General features: G+C 43.6%; 1 protein-coding gene and 1 long non-coding RNA gene across 18 annotated transcripts in view; both read left to right on the top strand.

Annotated features, from left to right (window-relative positions):
* Positions 1-20,536, top strand: part of ENAH (ENAH actin regulator) — a 145,303-nt gene that overhangs the window by 5,594 nt on the left and 119,173 nt on the right. For 2 of the 17 annotated variants that reach the window (XM_072830171.1, XM_072830169.1), the window contains exon 1: positions 11-365. The exons of 14 other annotated variants lie outside the window; for them this stretch is intronic. In XM_072830171.1, coding sequence (XP_072686272.1) covers positions 361-365 — 5 coding nt within the window. In that variant the 5' untranslated portion in view covers positions 11-360. Of the gene's footprint in view, positions 1-10; positions 366-1,127; positions 1,575-20,536 lie in introns of those variants that run through there. One more of the 17 variants, XM_072830158.1, reaches the window with a different exon arrangement.
* Positions 1,581-19,771, top strand: LOC140635463 (uncharacterized). Its single transcript, XR_012032781.1, has 2 exons — positions 1,581-7,689; positions 7,770-19,771. It is a non-coding gene; the product is annotated as an uncharacterized lncRNA (long non-coding RNA).

Raw genomic sequence — 20,536 nt, 5'->3', positions numbered from 1 at the left:
CGAGGGCGGCGCCTGCGTGCTCCCGGGCCGCGCGCCCCGCCTCCCCGGCCCCGCGCGGCGCTCGCGGCTCTCCTCCGCGGCAGCGGCGCCGCCTGCACTCGGCCCGGCGGCGGGCTCCCTCCCAGGGCGGCCGGGCGCTCCCGCAGCGGGGACGACGCTTCCCCCGCCCTCGCAGCCTCCGCCGCGTCTCCCGCGCTCGGCCGGTGCCGCCGCTTTGTGCGGGGCCATGGTGTAGCGCCGGCCGCCGGAGGAGGAGCCGCGCGCCGCCCGCCGCCCGCCGCCCGCCGCCCGCCAGCCACGTCCCCGCCCCCGGAGCACAGGCCCCGGCTCCGCGCCCCCCGCGCCCCGGCCGCCGGCACCATGAGGTGAGGGCTCGCGCGCGCGGGGGCGGCGGGCCATTGTGCGGCGGGCGCCGCGACCCCGCGCAGGCCCCCAGCCCGGCGGGCGCCGCCCGGCCTCGCCGCTCCCGTCCCTTTGTCCCTCGGGCCTCGCTCCGCACCGGCGTCCCCGAGGCCCTGCTCGGCCGGCCCCCTGCCCCCGCCCGCCCCGCGCCCCGCACCCCGCGCCCCGCGCCCCGCGCCCGCCCGGCCGGCCCCGAGCGGGGATGGGGCTGGGGCTGGGGCTGGGGCTGGGGCTGGGGCTGGGGCTGGGGAGGGGGCTGGGGAGGGGGCTGGGGAGGGGGCGCGGGCCCGGCGTGCGCGTTGCCGGGAGACGGGTATTGTTCCGGGCGGAGGTGAGGAGTCGTGAGCCTTCCTCCCGGCGGGAGCCGAGGGGCGGGGGGCGGGGGGCGGCGGAAAACTTTGCGCGCCCGGCGGGTGCGGGGAGCGCGGGAGGGGCCCGGGCGGGGCGGGGGCCGCGGGGCGCTGCGGCGGCGGCTCCCCTCGGCGGCCCGGGGCGGGGGGCGGGGGGCGGCGGGCTGCGGGGGGCCGCCCGCTCCTGGGGGGCTGCGCGCCGCCCGCCGCGCCCGGGGCCGCGACCTGGGGAGCCGGCCGGCCCGCCCGCCTGGGGGTCCCGCGGGGCCTGCTCGGGCCGCGAGGGGGGCTCCCGGGGCGCGGCGGCCCAGCCCTTTTGTGCTCGGCGCGACGGGCCAGCGGCGCAGAGACCCTCCAGATTCCCGTCGCCGTGGGAGAAAATGTCATGTCATTGGGATTCTCGCTCCGTTTGAGTAGTTTCCGTCTTAAACGCTAGTTTTCTTTCTTTTTTTTTATTCCTCCTCCCAAGGTTGAACACTTTCCCATTTTTGTGTTTAAGATGTATTTTTGAGTGATCTCGCTCGGCTTTCCGCTTCAGCTGCTGGGAATTTGAATGAGCTTTTCTCTGATTCCGAGTTAGGAAGCCTGATTTTTCTTGGCCTTAAAAATACGGATTTCTGAGTGACCCCTTTTCCTTAGTCATGCCACACAACTTATTTTCAAATGTGATGGGTCCGTTTAAAATGTAATTATGACCTGCACACCCGGAAACATCATGTCTGTGAAATTCGGCTGGAAAAACTTGAACCTTGGGTTGGAGTATATAGTTCTTTATCCGGGTACTGACGTCCTTGGAAACGCAGGAACTGTAATAAAACATAGGTAACGATATAGTTTCTAATACCAGGGAGTGTTCATTTCTGCTTGAAACACTCAATGCTGAAAGGAGTCTTGCAGGCCAGAGGTTACAAGTCCTCCCCCCTCCCTCCGATTTTGGGGTAAATTTATGTCAACATTGAGAAATGTAAAACAGCAAAAACTGGGGTATTTTAAAATAAAATCATCATAAAGCTTTCTGATTCAGAGGTTATGTACTAAAAAAAAAAAAAGTTTTGGGTATTTGATGAAGTTTGATCACTATCATGTATAGTTGCCAGTCTGTCACAGGTAAATTATTCTTCACTTTAAAAGTTCCTTTTCTAATGCAGAGTAATTTGTAATTTCTAAGCTCCTGCTCTGTGCCTTACTAAATTTGGAGAAGGAAGTTTGCACTGATGCTTTCCAGTAGCATAAAAACAGAACATGGTGCACAGGTCTGAAAGGTTTGTTCGGGTAGTCCACAGCAATTCTTTGTAGGCTAATTTTGAATAATTTAAGAGCACAAAAGAGGATCAGCTTTTCACTTGGTAGGGATTGGATTATTTGCCAGGTGGTTGGTGCAGCTCATGTGTACGCATTTCCTTAGATCCCTGTAAAAGTAGGCTGCTTTGGTATGGAAGTAAAAGGTTCTTGTGCTGGTTGCAGAAAGCTTTGGGATATTTCGGTGTTAAGAAAGGGCTTTTCAGGGTTGCATTCATACTGGACTTCATCTCAATGATGCTTTTAAGTACTGAACGACATAAGTGTTACCGTATCGAGTCTTTAAATTATATTAAGGAGTAGTTCTGATGGTTTAAAGTCCATCCAGAAATAGGAATGCATGGGCAGGAATTTCCATTAAGTTGGTCAGAATTCCAAAGAGAGGATATGATGAATATGTTGCCATTTAAATATTTGTGATAAGATCTCTCAGATGACTTCAATTTCAGGAATAGTAGGCTCCCTGGGTGTAATATTCCTAGGCAGAATGGAACTGGATAATGCTTTACATTCCTGAGACAGTCTTAAAGGCATTCTATACATGTAAAAAGCTGTATATGGAATTACTGGCTAATACTTAGTTTAAGGAAGATTCTTTAACAAATGTCTTCTTGTATAAGACAGGGAAAAGGTGGAGGCCCAAAAAGCTGGTAGTTTTGTTAGCTTAACATCTAGCTCCTTGGGTCTACTATTTTTCATTTATGTAACGTTGCAAAAAATGTTGCAAAATGATGATTTGTGTTTGAGGTAGGTATGTATATATGTAATATTAACAGAGTGTAGGCCTTTTTTAAAAGATTGCTTTTTTAAAATGATTGCTTTTTTATTAACTAGCTGGTTACTCAAGAGCTTTCTTTTCTTTTTTTTTTTAAATTTTTATTTATTTATGATAGACACACAGAGAGAGAGAGAGAGAGAGAGGCAGAGACACAGGCAGAGGGAGAAGCAGGCTCCATGCACCGGGAGCCCGACGTGGGATTCGATCCCTGGTCTCCAGGATCGCGCCCTGGGCCAAAGGCAGGCGCCAAACCGCTGCACCACCCAGGGATCCCAAGAGCTTTCTTTTTAAAGATTTATTTATTAATTTTATTTAGAGAGCAAGCACACGGGTGGGGAGGGGGGGTCAGAAGGAGAGAATGTCAAGCGGGCCCCTACTGAACACAGCCCAGTGCAGGGCTGATCCCATGACCCTGACATCATGACCTGAGCCAAAATCAACAGTCGCATGCTTAATGGACTGAGCCACCCAGGGGCCTCAAGATCCTTTTTTATGGAAGAAGGAGCTTATCTGATGTAACACAGTTGCACATAGGCTAGTAGGTAAGAAGAGCCTGGAAGTTTTTGGATTGACATTCTTGGGTCCTGCTGTGCTTCCACTATTCTGTGACTTTTGCATGTTAAAAAGGAAGGGCACCTGTAAGGTTGTGAGGCTTCATGGAAGCCACTTACTAGCTGGATAACCTGGACCTAATTACATGATTTCACTGATCCACACTTTAAAATATGTAAAAATGGGGAGACTTATTGCCTGGGTGGTAGTGAGGGTCAAATGGCAGTGGAAGAGAAGATGCTTTGTATGCTTTATGGCAGCGTACAATTATGTTCCTCTTGTTTTCAGGGCTTAGCTCTTAGACTAGTTCTATAAAACTTTTGGGTAGTTTGCTTTACCTTTCTAGGTCTTTTCTAGTTCACAGATGTCAAGTGGATTACATTTTGCTTATCTACTCCCCCTGATAGTGGCTCCCTTGTTGATAGGGACATAAATGCAATCCTGGACTTGGCGGGAGAGAGTGCATGATGTTCTTTCTCATCATCAGGGTTTGATTGGGACATGTGTGGTCCCACACAGTGGCAGCGGGAGTGTTTCCTGAAATGCTCCTTATTTGATCACCTAATCTGGCCCTGCTGTCTTTTATTTCGTAAGTGAGGAAACTGATCTTTTACATATCTTCCCGTGTGGAGTGTTTGAGATACTTGTTATGATTTTGTTGCCTTCCTTTATGGTAACGATAAGCTTATATACACATTTTAGAGTGTGGTAGGATCAGGGCTCAGAATATTCAGGATTTGCTCATTAATTAAGCAGACTGGTAAAAACAGAGATATTGTTTTGTCACAGGATTGTGATGTTGTCAAGTGTCAAGTGAGATACCTATGAAAGGATGCAAATACTAGTGTCTGTTCTCACTGGTCTTCATTTATACTGTGGTTTTTGGATGTGTGACTTTCCCACAGAGGTTTATTTTAGGGGCAGGAGCCAAATTTGCATTTTTGGTGGAATGCCAGTGCTTTGTATTTAGGCATCAGTTTGTGTTTTAGGTGTTTAGTAAGTGAATCAATCTTGAGTAACAGTTTGGATTAATGGAGAAAATTTACTGAAGTTTGTATGGTATTCAAGGTTTTGGATACCTAGCTAGCCCGGTTGGAATAAGCATAATAAGTAGGCAGACCCCATTTGGCTGGTATGGAAGAAAGGACATCCCAGACTGATGGTTTGGGTTGTTTACCCTACAGCCAGCTTAAATCTAGGGTGATTGTGTAACTTGTAAAACATGCAGTCTTTATCATGGATGTAACAAGGATTTGGGGAAAATGTGATTTCAATTTTTATGTGATTGTGAGGGAGAAAGAGAAGTAAACTCTTTCTGTGTCACTTAAATCCACTCTCCCTCCCAATTGATGGATGGGATTGGGTGTAAATAAAAGTTAAAGGAGAGTCTGAGGGCAGCCCCGGTGGCACAGCGGTTTAGGATTTAGTGCTGCAGGGTGTGATCCTGGAGACCTGGGATCGAGTCCCACGTCGGGCTCCTTGCATGGAGCCTGCTTCTCCCTCTGCCTGAGTCTCTGCCTCTCTCTTTCTCTTTCTCTGTGTGTGTCTCTCATGAATAAATAAATAAAATCTTAAAAAAAAAAAAAAAACTTTAAAAAAAGAAAGTTGGGCTGTCCCTCAGTAGGTGGTTCCCTAAGTAAGTCTTAGGAAGCTTTCTGGAGTAGAAAGCAAGGGAATTCTTTGTCAGCCTCCTGGGATATGTCCCAGATTTATCTACCTCCCAGCCAATCCCCTGTGTTCCCATATACTCTGTATATTTTTTTGTTTTTGCATTTATTACATTGTTTTATAAATATCTGGATCTCTCTGTCCCTTTTCCTGTAAGCTCCTTGAGGGCAGGGGTGGCATTTTTATATTTATGGTATTGTAAAATATTTAGCAAATAGTGGATGCTCTTGGCTTTGGCCAGGGTATCCTTTTCCAGAATCTGTGTGCTGACAGTGACAACCACCATTTTTGGAGCACCTGTAACATTCTTTAGGTTGTACTGGGTTCAGACCCATAGTATTTGTTACTTTGATTCAAACAGAAGCCAGCATCTGGGCCACAGGGAATTACATGTAGTAGAGTTTGTCTCTTATTCAGACACAAAGCTCAGAAATGGCCAAAAAGAGTGTGAGACTGGTTTGTCTGACTCCAAAGCCCTTTGGAGGATACCATGATCATGCACTGTCTCATTACATTCTGAGTTAGAAGGGTCATCATTCCGTTTTTCAGTCTTTCTGATCATGGGACTTGTAAATATTTTTGAGCACAAAGCTTTTGTGTGTCTATTGGGTTAGCTTATTTCTACTCCGCTTAGTGCATCCTTTACATTCTTACCAGTGCTTAAAATAATACCAATAATGGGGTAGTTTCTGATACTCATGAAGATGTCTTTCTCAGCTCAGGCTGCTATAACAAAAAATACCATAGACTGGGTGGTTCAAACCACAAAAACTTATTTTTCTCAAAGTTCTGGATGTTGAGTGTCTGAGACCATGGTGCCCGTGTGGTGTGGCTGGGTTCTGGTAGGGCTCTCGCTGTCCATAGGCAAACTGCCTTCTTGCAGTGTTGTCATGTGGCAGAGACACAGGGACAGCGATCCCTTTTCTTCTTCCTATAAAGTCTTATAAAATCCAGTCCTGTGGATTTAGAGCCCCACCCTTATGACCTCTTTTAATCCTGACTACCTCTTTAAAGTCCAGTCTCCAAATGTAGTTACATCATGGATTAGGACTTCAGCCTATGAATTTTGGGGGGCACAGTTCAGTCCACAGCAGAAGGTACCCAGATTTTTTTTGTCATTGGTAGAACTTTGATGGAAAAGCTACCCTTACATCCCTGGGTGGCGCAGCGGTTTGGCGCCTGCCTTTGGCCCAGGGCGCGATCCTGGAGACCCGGGATCGAATCCCACGTCGGGCTCCCAGTGCATGGAGCCTGCTTCTCCCTCTGCCTGTGTCTCTGTGCCTCTCTCTCTCTCTGTGACTATAATAAATAAATAAAAATTAAAAAAAAAAAAAAAAAAAAGAAAAGCTACCCTTACATTTAGGCAGTTTACAGACAGGTTTTCAATAACTTTATGTGTGAATGTTATTTGCTAAAGAACATAAATGAGGGAGCTGATTTATGCAAGAGATCTAATATTTTTTAGAAATTTCTATACATGGGAAGTTTCTGTTTTATAATGATTGTAATAAATTTAGTTAACAGGTAGCTTTTCCAAAGAATCATTCTGGTGTGAAGCAGTGTGCTGCATGTATTGGAGTGTACAGGTTGCCTGGCAGAGGGTGAAGTGGACAGGCTTTCAAGTCAGCCTGAGTTTGGGTTCTGTTTTGACGTGTGCCAATTCGTTGATTTTTGAGTAGGTTATAGTTTGAGATTTGAATTTCTTCTGTAAAATGGAGATACTTTTTGCATTATAGAATTGTTGGGAAAATTAAATTAGAAATTCTGTAAAACCCTGGCGCTGTCTTCGGCACATAAAATGGACTTGAGAGGAGTAAATCCCCCACTTCTTTTCAGTTTGTGTTAACCATGTGAAGAACCGTGTGGAGTGGTACAGCTGTGTTGGAACACAGCCTGGCAGTTCCTTAGAAAGTTAAACACAGAGTCACTGTTGACCCAGCGGCTACGCCCCCAGGTACAGACCCCCAGAGAAACGAAAGCGTGTGTCCACGTAGAATCTCGTACCCAGATGTCCATGGCAGCATTACCCGTAATAGTCACAGAGTGGAGACAGCCCAGATGTTCTCGGACCACTGATGGCGCAGCAGAGTGTGGTGTACCCACCCAGCGGAGCAGCATCTGACTGTCAGGAGGAGCAGCCCTGACACATGGCGGGGATGGAGAGAAGGTGCGAGTGGAGGAAGCCAGACACCCAGGGCCACAAGTGCCAGGGCTCCTGTGGTAGGAACTGTCCAGCAGAGGCACGTCTTGTAGAGGCTGTGAGCAGATGAACGGTTGCCAGGGCCTGAGCGGGAGACTGAAGGAGGAGTGGGAAGTGGCTGCTTTTGTGGGTAGGCACGGGGTTTCTTTCTGCGGGGATGAAAATGTTCTGGAATTAAACGGTGGTGACGGTTGCACAGCCCACTGTACTTGATCCTTTTAAATGGTGAATTTTGTGGTATGTGAGTTATATCTCAACCCTACTCTTTCATCCCTGTGTTATTATTTTCACTTATTCACTAGAATAGATGATACCATTCGCTTTACCAGGTTTCTGACATTGGTACAACTTTGGACGAATCTGTAAATGGACATCTTCCTATTTCTGAAGAAGAGAGATTGAAGGCCGAACCCCCCGGGCTTTTCTCTGTGGGCAGCCGGGTAGGTGGGAGTGCTGAAGGGGACGCCTTGCCGGGGTGTTCCTGGGGGCCTGAGTGCCGTCGGAACCCTCTTTTTGGTAGCCCTGCCAGCGGTGCGGATGGCTGAGGTCACGGACAGTACATGAAGCCAGTCCCAGAGAATCTGAAGAAGACCGTGTAGTCTGCTGGTGAGGTTTCTTGGGTATGTCTATATTACCCTCAAACACCCAAGGAAGTTTTGTCTTTGGGGCATGAGGACTTTTCCAGGGGTGAAGGCCTTTTAGAACTTTTGGTCTTGGTAACTGGTGCATCTCATGGCATGAATTCCAGAAGTGGTGTCACTGTGTGCGTGAGGCCCTTGATCTTCTGTCCTCCGTGGATTCTATGTTATCTGTGTTACCTTGGTAGGGAAGAAGGTTCTAGAGAACCCCAGAGCATAAGTGGAATAAGATGAATAGCTCTTATTCCAGGTCATCTTATTCCTCTTATTCTTAGGTCAAATCCCCAAGGAGTCCTGGTTGCAGTGGAGGGCTCTTCTGTGGTTTCAGGATGATTCTACCTTGGTTATATTTGTGTCTGCTTCATTCTGCAATCCCCTCCTCTCTCAGACTCCTGTCTCACCTTAGACTAGCGTCACAAGCAAATTGTAACGTTCAGTTTTTTTTTTTTTTTGTAACGTTCAGTTTTTAACAAGATAAGATTCATGAATCAGAAGTTTTAATTTAAAACTTTGGGTTATTTTTATTATTTTGTAATCTCTTTAATCTTTGTGTTTATAGTGTTTTGAGAAAATGAACCAATTACTATTGCCCAAATAAATATCTGGTCAGTGTTGTATTTTGTTTTAGTGATGTTTTCTCTTTCATTAGAAACTTCCAGTACAGGTTTTACATAGATTTTAGAAGGTATGGAAGGAGGTTACTAACTCAGACCCAGATCATCTAGAATTTTGCTCTTTTGATTTGTAGCTTTCTAGACTTTTTCTAATGCAGAGCATTACACAGCCCTAAATGTGTATGTGCATGTACATGTATGTTTTAAATACAAGTGAGATCATACTGTTTATAAGTGAAATTATACTACATTATATGATTTGTAATTGGCGCCTTTCTACTTAATTCTTGTCGCTAAATACAGAGCATTTTCATGATGCTTCAGATGGCCTTAATCTACTTAATTTATCTCTTAGGGGATGGACTTTTAGATTTTTTTCTATTATTTTTGCTAGTGCTATGAACACCTTTGAATATATGTCTTTGTGCACATGTTTGATATTTTGTATCTGCACATCTGCTTATATTTTAGGATAAATTCCTAGTAGTAGAATCAGTAGTAGTCATTTTTTTCCTTCTTTTTCTTTTGTTAGCAGGTCCTGTGAGGTTGATCTCTGCTGCTTCTCCCTGACTCTACTCTCCACGTGAACATTTGTGTATTGTTATTTATTTTTAAAAGATTTTATTTCTAAGTGATCTCTCTACATGGGGTTTGAACTTCCAATCCCAGGATCCAGTCACACGCTGCTCAGACTGAGCCAACCAGGCACCCCTTGCATCTCCTCGTTTCCCTTCTTGCTCCCCCTTCTCTGTGCAGTTAGAATGATCTTAAAAGCGGCCCTTGGCTGTTGTTACTCCCTGCTAAAGGCATCTTAGACTCTTTGAATAAAACCTGAATTATTAAGATCCTGATCTGACTGTGTTCATAGTTCCCAGCACAGGCTCTGTGAGTACACAAGAAATATTTGAGTGAATAACAAATGAAATTAGTTTACCAGACCAAAGGGAATATTATTAGTTTTTGATACCCATTACCAAATGAGCAACAGTAAATGAGAGTGCAGGTTTTCTGACATGCTGGCCAAGTTAGGGCATTATCGATATTTTTGGTCTTTGCCAATCTGGTAGGCAGACGGTGTTATCTCAATGTTTTATTTTTTAAATTTCTTTTAAGTCATCTCTGCACCCAGTACAGGGCTTGAACTCATGACCCCGAGACCAAGAGTTGCCTGCTCTGCTGTCTGAGCCAGCCAGGCACCCCTCAGTGTTTTGATTTGTATTTCTTTACCAGGAGAGTTGGATGTTTCTTCGTGTGATTATTGGACAGCTCTGATTTCGTGGGGATTGTCTGCTGCTGCGATTTGTCTGTTTTCCCAGCAGGATGTTAAGTCTTTCTTGCGGCGGTTTATTATCTCCCTAACAGGTAGCCCCACATCATGCAGTTCAGTTACCTACTAGAATATTTCGAGCTGGCCACGCACTTCTGCTGTTGGTGTCCCCAGACTCACTTGTGCGTTCTCAGCCCTGGGCTGGGTTCACCTGGTGTGTCTGTCTCTCACTTGGAAGTGGCGGTCTTGGTGCATAGGCTCTCATGAGACCTCAGCCTGTGACCTGTTCTCATGTCTCCTGGGCCGGAGCCAGGCACCCGGTCAAGACCAGAGTCTGTGTGGGAGGAGACTCATCACCTTGTCTTTTAATTTCATTTGTTCTGGGGTAGAAGTGCTATCCTTTCCTGTCTGATCTGTTGGTCCTTGCCTTGATAGTTTCTGCCTTGGGTGTTCATGCCTTCTCTAGCTGCAAGTGTATGCATATGCCCCAACATTTTCTTTTCTTTCAATGGTTTCATTTCTATTGCAGTATAAGCCACCTGCAATTTATTGTGAAGTCAGGTGGGGAGGTTAGGTTAGTATCAACCTGAAGATGGAGTGTTTGGTCACCTGTCAGCATCCTTTGTTGACCAACTCATCCTTCCGCATTGGTTTGAAATGCCACATTCATGTGTACCGGGTATCCATAAATACTTGTTTCTGGGTCGGGACTCACTGATCATCTAATTCAGTGCTGTTTCCTCACAGTTCAGTGACCCTAAGTTTGTATTTTAATGCCCAGTAAGGGAAGTTACTGTTCATTTTCTTAGGATTTTCAAAACTTTATTTACTTGTTCATTTAATGTATTCTTCTAGATTAGTTGTAGAATGATTTTTATCAGTTAAAAATGAAATAAAAGGTATACCCCCAAATCTTTTGGGGTTTTGATTTGGATTGTGTTCTGTTAATGAATTAATAATGGGTAGAGGACAGAATTGACTCTAAATAACAAGTTTTCCAGTCTTTCCACATTCAGATTTTTCATGTCATCTCTGGGAAGGTGCAGGATCGTATAGATTCTAAAATGTTCAATAGGTTTGGTGTGCTGCTACCTTTAAAAAAGTTCTTTTATATTTAGAAATTAAACTTTTAGCTCATTTATACTGTCAGTGCAACATCTATTCCCATATTTGATTGTCTTAATTTTTCTTAAAGTATATATGCTTGTATTTAAACATAATGCCTGGGATTAGAAAAATTTTTTTATTTGCTAAGAACTTAATTCCAATGTCTGCATTTATATTCTTCGGTTTTCTTAGATTTTGGAATATAATCCCTGATATTATTGAGTACTCATTGCCTGAAATACTTTACATATTACTTATTTGATACTCCTCTAACAGCTTATAAAGTAGGATCTGTTGTTATTTTATAGATGAGGATGCTGAGCCACAGATGTTTGTCCAGGGTCTCCTGCTAGTAACCAATAGAACTGGGGTCCCAACCCAGCAGTCTGGTTCTGGAGCTCATGCTTTCAACCAGTGTGCTCTGGGGCTTCTCTGTCCTGTTAACTTGTATGAACTGAAGTGTGTATTTGAATTTTCTAAAATGTTGATATGTGAGCGAATGATTTGTCCTCTTTGTGATCTCATCATCTAAAGGCTCTTTATTTTCTGAAAATAATTGGTCCAAGAGCAAGGCTCTGTAGAATGAATAGACCCAGAATAGATTGAGTGACACTTTGGAGATAGCAGAGGTGGGGAGAAAAGGCTTTATTTGGCTTTAATCTTGAAAAATGAAACAAAATTATGAAAACATTCATGCTGTGGTTGCAACTGTGTTAAATTCTTAGAATGGAACAAGAGCGAATCAAATGTTTCTTTTTTTACCTAATTTTTCTTTAAAAATTGTAATGTAGGTCGGAACTGTATACCCCCTCATGTCGTGATAGTTTTCTAGGTTAATCCCAAAGAAAGTAATTTTGCCAAAATACTCAAAGGCTCCATTTGTGAGGCCAGTTCTTTCCATTTACCTCCCATTACCTCATCTCTGTTAGCTTTCTCCAGTTATTTACTTATTATATCTGTTAAAATGCTTTCAGCTGCAAGTAACAGATTGATTGTATTTAAATGGATTGAAACATTAGCATTTACTGACTTGTAGTTGAGAGTCCAGAGGTGGGATGGGGTCTGGGCATGCTGCACCCTGTGGCTCTGTGATGTCTTTGATCTCTGCTGCAGGTTGGCTGTAGGGCTTCTAGGCTTGACTGTCCAGAACCCGTAATTCTTGGAGGAAGGAGGATCTATCATCTCTTGTGTTCTTTTTCCCCTGTGAAGGTATAATTTGCACACAGCTAAATGTATGTGTTACGAACATACACACAGCCTGGTGGATTTGTCCTGAGTCTGCATGCCTCTGTAACCACCACCCAGGTCAGGGTGCGGGAGTGCGCTTTCCACCCGCTGAGTTCCCTTTTGTTCTTCCAGTCCATGGCCTTCTCAGATTGTTGTTTTTGTGGCTTTGCCCCTAAGTTGGAAATGGTTCTCATCATTTTTGGTGACTTCATAAAGCTCTGCCTCTTTTTTTGTTTTTAAAGATTATTTATTTAAGAGAGCGCATGGGCAGTGGGAAGCAGCAGAGAGAGGGAGAAGCAGGCTCCCTGCGGAGTAGAGAGCCTGATGTGGGGCTGGATCCTAGGACTCCAGGATCATGACCTGAGCTGCAGGCATATAGAGCCACCCAAGCACCCCAAGGCGCCTGCATTGTCTGGAAGGCTTGCACTTCTGCTTTGTACATGGTTTGCGTTGTGTTGCTTTGTCATTGAAACATGTGCCTGTCATGGAGAGACTGATAGGGCAAAGGGGAAATAGACCCCCCAGAGGCCAGTGCAACTGGCACGCATGTTTCATAGGGACTGATTTTAAAAATGGTTAGTTTATGGGGCGCCTCTGTGGCTCTGTTGGCTCAGCATCTTCGGCTCAGCATCTTCGGCTCAGCTCTTCGGCTCAGGTCATGATCACAGGGTCCTGGGGTCGACCTCCTACTTCAGTCTCTCTGCTCAGCAAGGGGGTCTACTTTTCTCCCTCTCACTCTGTCCCTCCCCCTGTTGGCTCTCTCTCTCTTTCAAATAAATAAAAATCTTAAAAAAAAATAAAAGGTTAGTTCGTTAGTGAATGTTTCTGTGTTAGGGTTACTTTTGTGTCCTTGGGCAACCTGGCATCTTATTGGAGCCTGGCAGTGCATCATATCGAGACCTCTGGACCCCTTTTGTCCTGTATTACATTTTTATATGCACATTCTTCTGGATTCGCTATTGTGTTGGCCTGTTGTCCCATCCAGTGTGCTGTCTCTGCTGTAGTCAGCTCTTTCTGCAGTTCACGTGTGGTCAGCTCAGTCTCCTGTATAACTCATTTCAGTGGCTTCCCTCTGCGGTGGGAATTAAGACTGAACTCTTGGCATACATGCATGATTCCTGCTCTGTGATTCCAGAGTTAGTGATATGGCCCAGTAAGATCAATCCTCAGAAACTACTTTAAAAAAGTAAATATGTGCATAGACACAATGGCTTCTCTTGTGTTTATAGTTTAATGAAGGAATAGCCATTAACGTTTTTCAGAAGCTTTGAGGAATGGTATATGGTTCACAGGGGTAGAGACTACTTCATATATTCGTGTTTGATTTCTTTCAAAATGTCATCTGCAAATAACACAATTTTTCTTTTGTAGTTACATTTTTTAGGGGAGATTGACAGCATTATTTTGTATTGCTTTAGTATTTTGTTATACTTGTCTGTTATTTTGTTCAAATCATCTGCTTTGGCGAAAATCTCTGTCATCTTTTTAGATTCGTCTGGATATGGAAGTTTTCCAAGGTGTTTTCATTTTGGGAAGAGATAGTTTAACGGAATCCTCTTTGGCTTCAAAGCCATTCTATTCTTTACTGGCTCTAAAAACTTCCTTTGGCTGTCCGATCTGAAAGTCTTTCTGTGCAAAATGGGAGTAATAATCCATTGTCTTGTTTTGCAGTTTGCCAGAGTGCATTTAGAGGATTTGTGGATTTGATGTATTGCAGTTATGTTTTCTTTATGTTGTACCTTTACTTTCATTTGAGTAAATACAGGATTCTCAGTGTTCTTTGGCCTTTCTTCTTTAACCTTGAATACGAAAGACTTCTGTTTTAGGCACTCTGAAAGGAAGGAACCAGTTAAAACTCTTAGAGAACCTGTATTTCAAAATGGTGTTTAAAATGTGTTAAGATGAATTGTCAGATGGAAAAGCAGAGCCCTGAACTGTAGAACCATCATCTGTGTCCTGGGGAACCAGCCTCCCATTTCCCCCATTGGAACCTTTGGGTCTCCTCCTCGACCTTCCTGGCCTGATGCTTGGGCGCTGCTTCCCACACTTCCTCCTGAGAACCTTGACCTGCCCCTGTGGCTCGCAGCAGGGTCGTCCCCACTTGGCATTCAGGGTGCTCCACACACCTTCAGCCACACCTCTCCCAGCCAGTCATTTATTTCAGAATGGTCAGTTGTGGTTTGGTTTGTCCATTTCAGAATTGACAGGAGTTTGGTCCTGTCCTTCTGTTCTGTCTTCTGAAAGGTGCCATGGTGCCCACGCAGTCGCTTGCTTCAGCTTCCTATTTCACTTTATTTCTTTAATGATCACTCCCTTGTCTGTCCACCTTCCAGAGCTTTTGGCACTCCAGGCCTGAGTTTTCCCTCACAAAATCTAATGTCAGCTCCTTTTACAAAAGCAGGTGCATTTCCCTAAGCACTTTGTAACATGCTGAATATAATCAGGGACTTCCAGTATTTAAAAAAAAATAAAATTAAAAACTATCCTCATGGTTATTGTTTTAGGCCTTCCTATTTTAATTCTCTATTGGACTTGTGATTTTCAAAGGTATTAAGACAGTCCTTTGAACAGTTTAAACACAGTATGTTTTTATACCCCTGTAATCACGTTACCTGTAAAGGTATGAATTAAGTGACAAAGTGAAAGGGTCACAGTGTAATATTTGGATAAAAAATTTTCACATGTAGGGGCAGCCCCGGTGGCGCAGCCCCCGTGGCGCAGCTGTTTAGCACCGCCTGCAGCCCGGGGTGTGATCCTGGAGACCCGGGATTGAGTCCCGCGTCCGGCCCCCTGTGTGGAGCCTGCTTCTCTCTCTGCCTGTGTCTCTGTCTTTCTCTCTATGAATAAATTAAAAAAATTTTTTTTTCACATGTAAATGTTAATATGTAATATACTTGAAGTATAAGGACAACACATCAAGTCTTTTTTTTTTCTGCTGGAAACTTTACAAATAAGGAACCCTGTCACCCAATCAGCAATTCTGTTTCCTTTTAACTGATGAATTGATGCAGTTCTGTTTGAATCTATAAAAAGTACTAAAATCAGAAGCTGATTCAGTAAGGTTTTTATACAGATCATGGATACAGTTATGAAATAGGCAGCTTATGTTTTATGATCTCCAATCTGCTCTTTCCCTTTACTGATGGATGTTGGAATTGAATGGAGGCCGCTAAGTCTGAACTTTGTTCTGTGAGCTGATCTTGCATCTGAAATTCGTAGGGCAGGTCCATGGGTTGGGTCTTTTTTTTTTTTTTTATAATAAATTTATTTTTTATTGGTGTTCAATTTGCCAACATACAGAATAACACCCAGTGCTCATCCCGTCAAGTGCCCCACTCAGTGCCCGTCACCCATTCACCCCCACCCCCGCCCTCCTCCCCTTCCACCACCCCTAGTTCGTTTCCCAGAGTTAGCAGTCTTTATGTTCTGTCTCCCTTTCTGATATTTCCCACACATTTCTTCTCCCTTCCCTTATATTCCCTTTCACTATTATTTATATTCCCCAAATGAATGAGGACATATAATGTTTGTCCTTCTCCGATTGACTTATTTCACTCAGCATAATACCCTCCAGTTCCATCCATGTTGAAGCAAATGGTGGGTATTTATGACGGGGTCTTTATGTCAGAGTCTTGATGAGGAATTCCTTCCTTGCTTCTTCTAGCTTCTGGCGTTTGCTGGCAATCCTTGGCATTCCTTGGCTTCTGTAAACACATTAGTATCATTTCTGCCTCTGTGGTCATAGGGCCACCTTTTTTCTCTTTGTGTCTCTGTCTTCGTGTGGTGGTGTCCTTTTTTAAGGAGACTGATCATATTGGATTAAAGGGCCTGGTCTATCTCATGTGACCTCATCATAAGTGATTACATCTATAATGACCCTGTTTTCAGGTAGGGTCATGTTCTGAGATACGGGGGTGGGGGTGGGGGTTAGGACTTTAACATCCTCTCCTGAGGTATGGACCACAACTTGGGTCTCCTTTATCCCTCACTTTGATCAGCTTGCTGCCTCAGATGACAAATACAAGGAGAGATATGCGTACACATACATTAAATATAAACACATGTAGAATGTCCATAAGGCTACCAGAACTGGGAAATAAATTCAGCAAAATTGCAGGGCAGAAGATCAACACATAAAAATCAGTTCCAGGGATCCCTGGGTGGCGCAGCGGTTTGGCGCCTGCCTTTGGCCCAGGGCGCGATCCTGGAGATCCGGGATCGAATCCCACGTCAGGCTCCCGGTGCATGGAGCCTGCTTCTCCCTCTGCCTGTGTCTCTGCCTCTCTCTCTCACTGTGTGCCTATCATGAATAAATAAAAATTAAAAAAAAAAAAATCAGTTCCAGTTCTATATACCAGCAGTGAACAATCTATAAAGGAAAATAAGAAAACTCCATTTACAGTAATATCTAAAAGAATAAAATACCTAGTAATAAATTTAAGGCACGGAAGCGAGAGACTTGTATACTGAGAACTATAAAATAATGCTGAAAGAAATCAAAGAACTAATTGCATGATCAGAGCTCTGTGCATGGATTAAAGACTTAATGATGTTAAGATGACAGTACTACTACAGGGTCAGTATCATCTCTGTCAAAATCCCAATGGCATTTTTTTTTTTTTTTTTTTTTTTTTGCAGAAATAGAAAAGCCCATCCTGAAAATCAGGTGGAATTTCAAGGGACTCAGAATAGTCAAAACAATCTTAAAAAAGAGAGTTGGGCTCCCACTTGCAGATTTCGGAACTTGCTACAAAGCTGCAGTGATCAAAACAGTGTGGTTCTGGCATGTAGACCAGTGAACAGAGCCTAGAAGTTAAATTTGCATATTTTCGGTCAATTGACTTTTGACAAAGGGTGTCAAGACTATTTAGTGGGGAAAGGATTATCTTTTCAATAGATGATGCTGGGAAAACTGGATGTTTTTAGTTTTGAAAGAAAGTTTAGTATTTTTTCCTCCAGCGTGAATCCCAGCCTCTAAATCACGCTTTATTGATGTTTTGGACCAGGTGATTCCATGTTGCAGGGGATGTCCTGTGCATTGCAGGATGCTCAGCCTTACCCTTGGCCGCTGCCAGTAGATGTGCCAGTAGCTCACACCAACCTGCCCCTAGTAGTTAGGACAATCAAAAATGTCTCCAGACAGCATCAAATGTTGCATGGGGGGAAAGTTCCTAGTCGAGAACTATTGCCCTAAATTCTGTGATGCCAGGAACCACTGTACAATTTTTTGGGAAAAACTCAACATTTAAAACATTTAAATGTTTTATGTTTAAGTGGAAAAAGGTGATTTTCATGCTGTTCCCTACTTTTATTACAAAAGACACATCTGTTTGGTTATTTAGACTTTAGCTTGGTAACACACAATTTGTAAATAGTGTTTCAAAAAAGAAAATCTGTCCTTAAAATCAGTTGATACAATCCCATTTGTAAGTTAGGAACTACATGAAGATGAAAAAAAAATCAGCCTTTGAATTTGAACCCAAGTGAAATGAAAAACAAACAAAAACCCCGTTGAAAGAAATCATTATACCTTATTGTTAGTTCAGTGCAAGTATTTAAAATAAACTTAACTCATTGTTTTTAAAGGTATCTTCTTGATATTTTAAAAGATTTTATTTACTTATTTACTTATTTACTTATTTATTTATTTATTTATTTATTTAAGACACAGAGACAGAGGTATAGGCAGAGGGAGAAGGAGGCTCCATGCAGGGAGCCCAAGGTGGGACTTGATGCGGGAAATCCGGGATCATGCCCTGAGCCAAAGGCAAGACGCTCAACCGCTGAGTCACCCAGGCATCCCTTTTTTTGATTAACTTTTGTGTTCCAAAGACTTGATGAATGTTCCTCATTGATCTGGAAGCCCAGACACGAGGAGCATAGGGCACAGTGTCTCCGAGTGAATCTTTGCTCACACTGGGTACAAACCAAGTGGACCAGCCAGTGATATAGGATGACTTTTAATGTTCTCTCCTTATGTAAAATAAGTAGATCTGTGATACATAAAAGCAACTATTTGTTGCACATATAAGGACAGGCCAGGAGACTTGCTAAGTGTGTCCAGTGAAACACTTTATATAACAGATTAGGATAAGCGGTCACTTACAGTGGAGGAAGCCTGGGCTCAGTCACGTGGTTGGTGAATGACAGCTGAGGTTCACATCAAAGTCCTACATAATTCCCAAGACCTTGCTCATAATACTTTACAGGGCTTATAATTCTTTTACGTTCTAGAGCTGCTTCTCAGCTTTGGTGTCCCATCCTTTGAGGATCACACCCAGTCCAGCCCTCCTCCTGGATTTTGTACAGGAAGGGAGTGATGAGCAGTGTAGCAGAGAGGGCCAGATTTTGTAAGTCTTTGAAGGACAGGTGAAGGAATGTCAGTGATGTGCTGTGTAGGGCACATCTACCTGCAGGGGAGGATCACCCTCGGTGGGACCCTGGCCCAAGAGAGGGAGGGAGAGAGCGAGTGAGTGAGTGAGCATGGCCAGCAGGCAGCAGACCCTGGACCCCAACCTGGCAGTGCCTCACTTCCAAACCTGTATGCACTGTACCCTAGATCTTCAAAATGATTTGAACTTTTCTGGTAGATCGATGATTTCCCATTTGTGGGCTCTGAGTCAGCTGTAGGATTATTTTACAGAGCACCTGTATACCTATGTGTACTAAGCTTTTTCTGTAATCCCAAACTGCCAGCCCTCAGTTCACATGCATTATATTTCAAGTATGCATGTACACGCTGTTACAATGATACACAGATTGATTTCAAACATAGTATATTCAGGGGGCTTTTATATATTTTAAAAATTGTTTTGGAGAGGGAGGGGAGAGGGAGAGGGAGAGAGAATCTCAAGGAGGCTCCATGCTGAGGGAGGAGTGGCACTAGGCACTTGATTTCAGATCATAAGCAGAGCTGAAATCAAGAGTCAGATGCTTCTTAACCGACTGAGCCACCCAGGTGCCCCTAAAGTGTTTTTCCATCACATTTTCTCAATCAACATACAGTGAAAGTACAATTCCTGACTTTAAAAGGCCTCTCATTTTTGAGAAGTTTGAGAACCACTCTAAGTTTATTTTATCTGATATTTAATCTGTTTTTAGGTAGAGTGTGGCAGCCATTTTGCAAAAGAAATGGGGGAATCCCAACAAAACAGTGAACATATTTAAAGCCATGGCAAGACTAACTACAAGCTTTTATGTTTTGTTCTTTAGATGAAGCAGAATTCTGTCAAAAGTTTTATGACATATTACCAGTTCCCTGTATAGGTAATACATAAAAATAGTTCAAATAACATTTTAAGTAGGAGAAATTTAAGTTGTTAGGAAATTACAGCCTTTGTGCATAAATTACGATTTTTTAGAAGATAAACTGAAAGGCTCAAATTACTTCTTTTAAATTATGAAACAAAAGATGTGTGGGTATGTTATTACCTAGGAACTTTTATTCAAAAAACAATTCTTGGGGCGCCTGGGTGGCTCATTCCAAGAAGCATCAGTATTCAGCTCGGGTCGTGATCTCAGGGTCCTGGGATCAAGTCCATACATAGGGCTCCCTGCTCAGCGGGTAGTCTTCTTCTCCCTCTGCCTCTACCTTCTTCTCCCCGCCCCTCACTTTCTCACTCTCTTTCACTCTCTCAAGTAAATAAATAAAATCTTAAAAAAAAAAAAACTGCAGATGATGCTTTTCAAAGAAATGTGCCCAACGGTCAGCAGTTTTTTCTAGTATGTTGGAAAACCTGAAGAGTGGGGGCATATAAGTTGCTCTCAAGGTGTAAATGAGCTGGAATTTGGGCTTGTGATTCTATCTATGGCTTTAGACTTGCCATCATTAAAGTGCTTGTGTTGGTAATGCTGGTGTTGGTAGTCGTCTCTGCACAACTGTTTTTTGCATCCTTCCTCAGCCTCGACGGGGTTAACTGGCTTGGCAAGTGGAGAAAAGGAGTTCTGTGCTGTTTTCAGACTGCAGGATCTCGTTGCCATGCAACAAGCATTGTCAGTCAGTACAGGGTATCGTAAATTGGTATTCTGTGTCCCTTTGCACCACATGCTCATTTTGTAATCGGAGAGAAGTGGTTTTGGGCTATTTTGCAAGGTTTCTTTTTAAAACAACCGTTTAAAGATGATTTTCCTTGCTGTTTCTAATTGGTTACTTTTAAGGCATGTGAGGTCTTTCTGTTCTTGCTTAGAAGTTACACTAAAATGCTTGTGTTCAAAGAAAAGGTTTTATATTTTTCCTTTGTATTGTATGTGTATTTTTGTCTTGTAACTGTTTACTCAAAAATGAGTAAATTTTTGTTGGGAGATTCAAGTTAAGTAATTGGAACATCAGAGCTTTACCATAGTACATGTTATTTTGAAATTTGTTTTTTTAAAAGTACAAGTCCAGAAATTGATATTAGAATCCCTTGCTTAAGATTATTTTTATAGAATTCCT

This window comes from Canis lupus, chromosome 6 (assembly GCF_048164855.1).
Source record: "Canis lupus baileyi chromosome 6, mCanLup2.hap1, whole genome shotgun sequence".
Lineage (NCBI taxonomy): Eukaryota > Metazoa > Chordata > Mammalia > Carnivora > Canidae > Canis > Canis lupus.
This window is presented reverse-complemented; position numbering and strand designations above follow the sequence as displayed.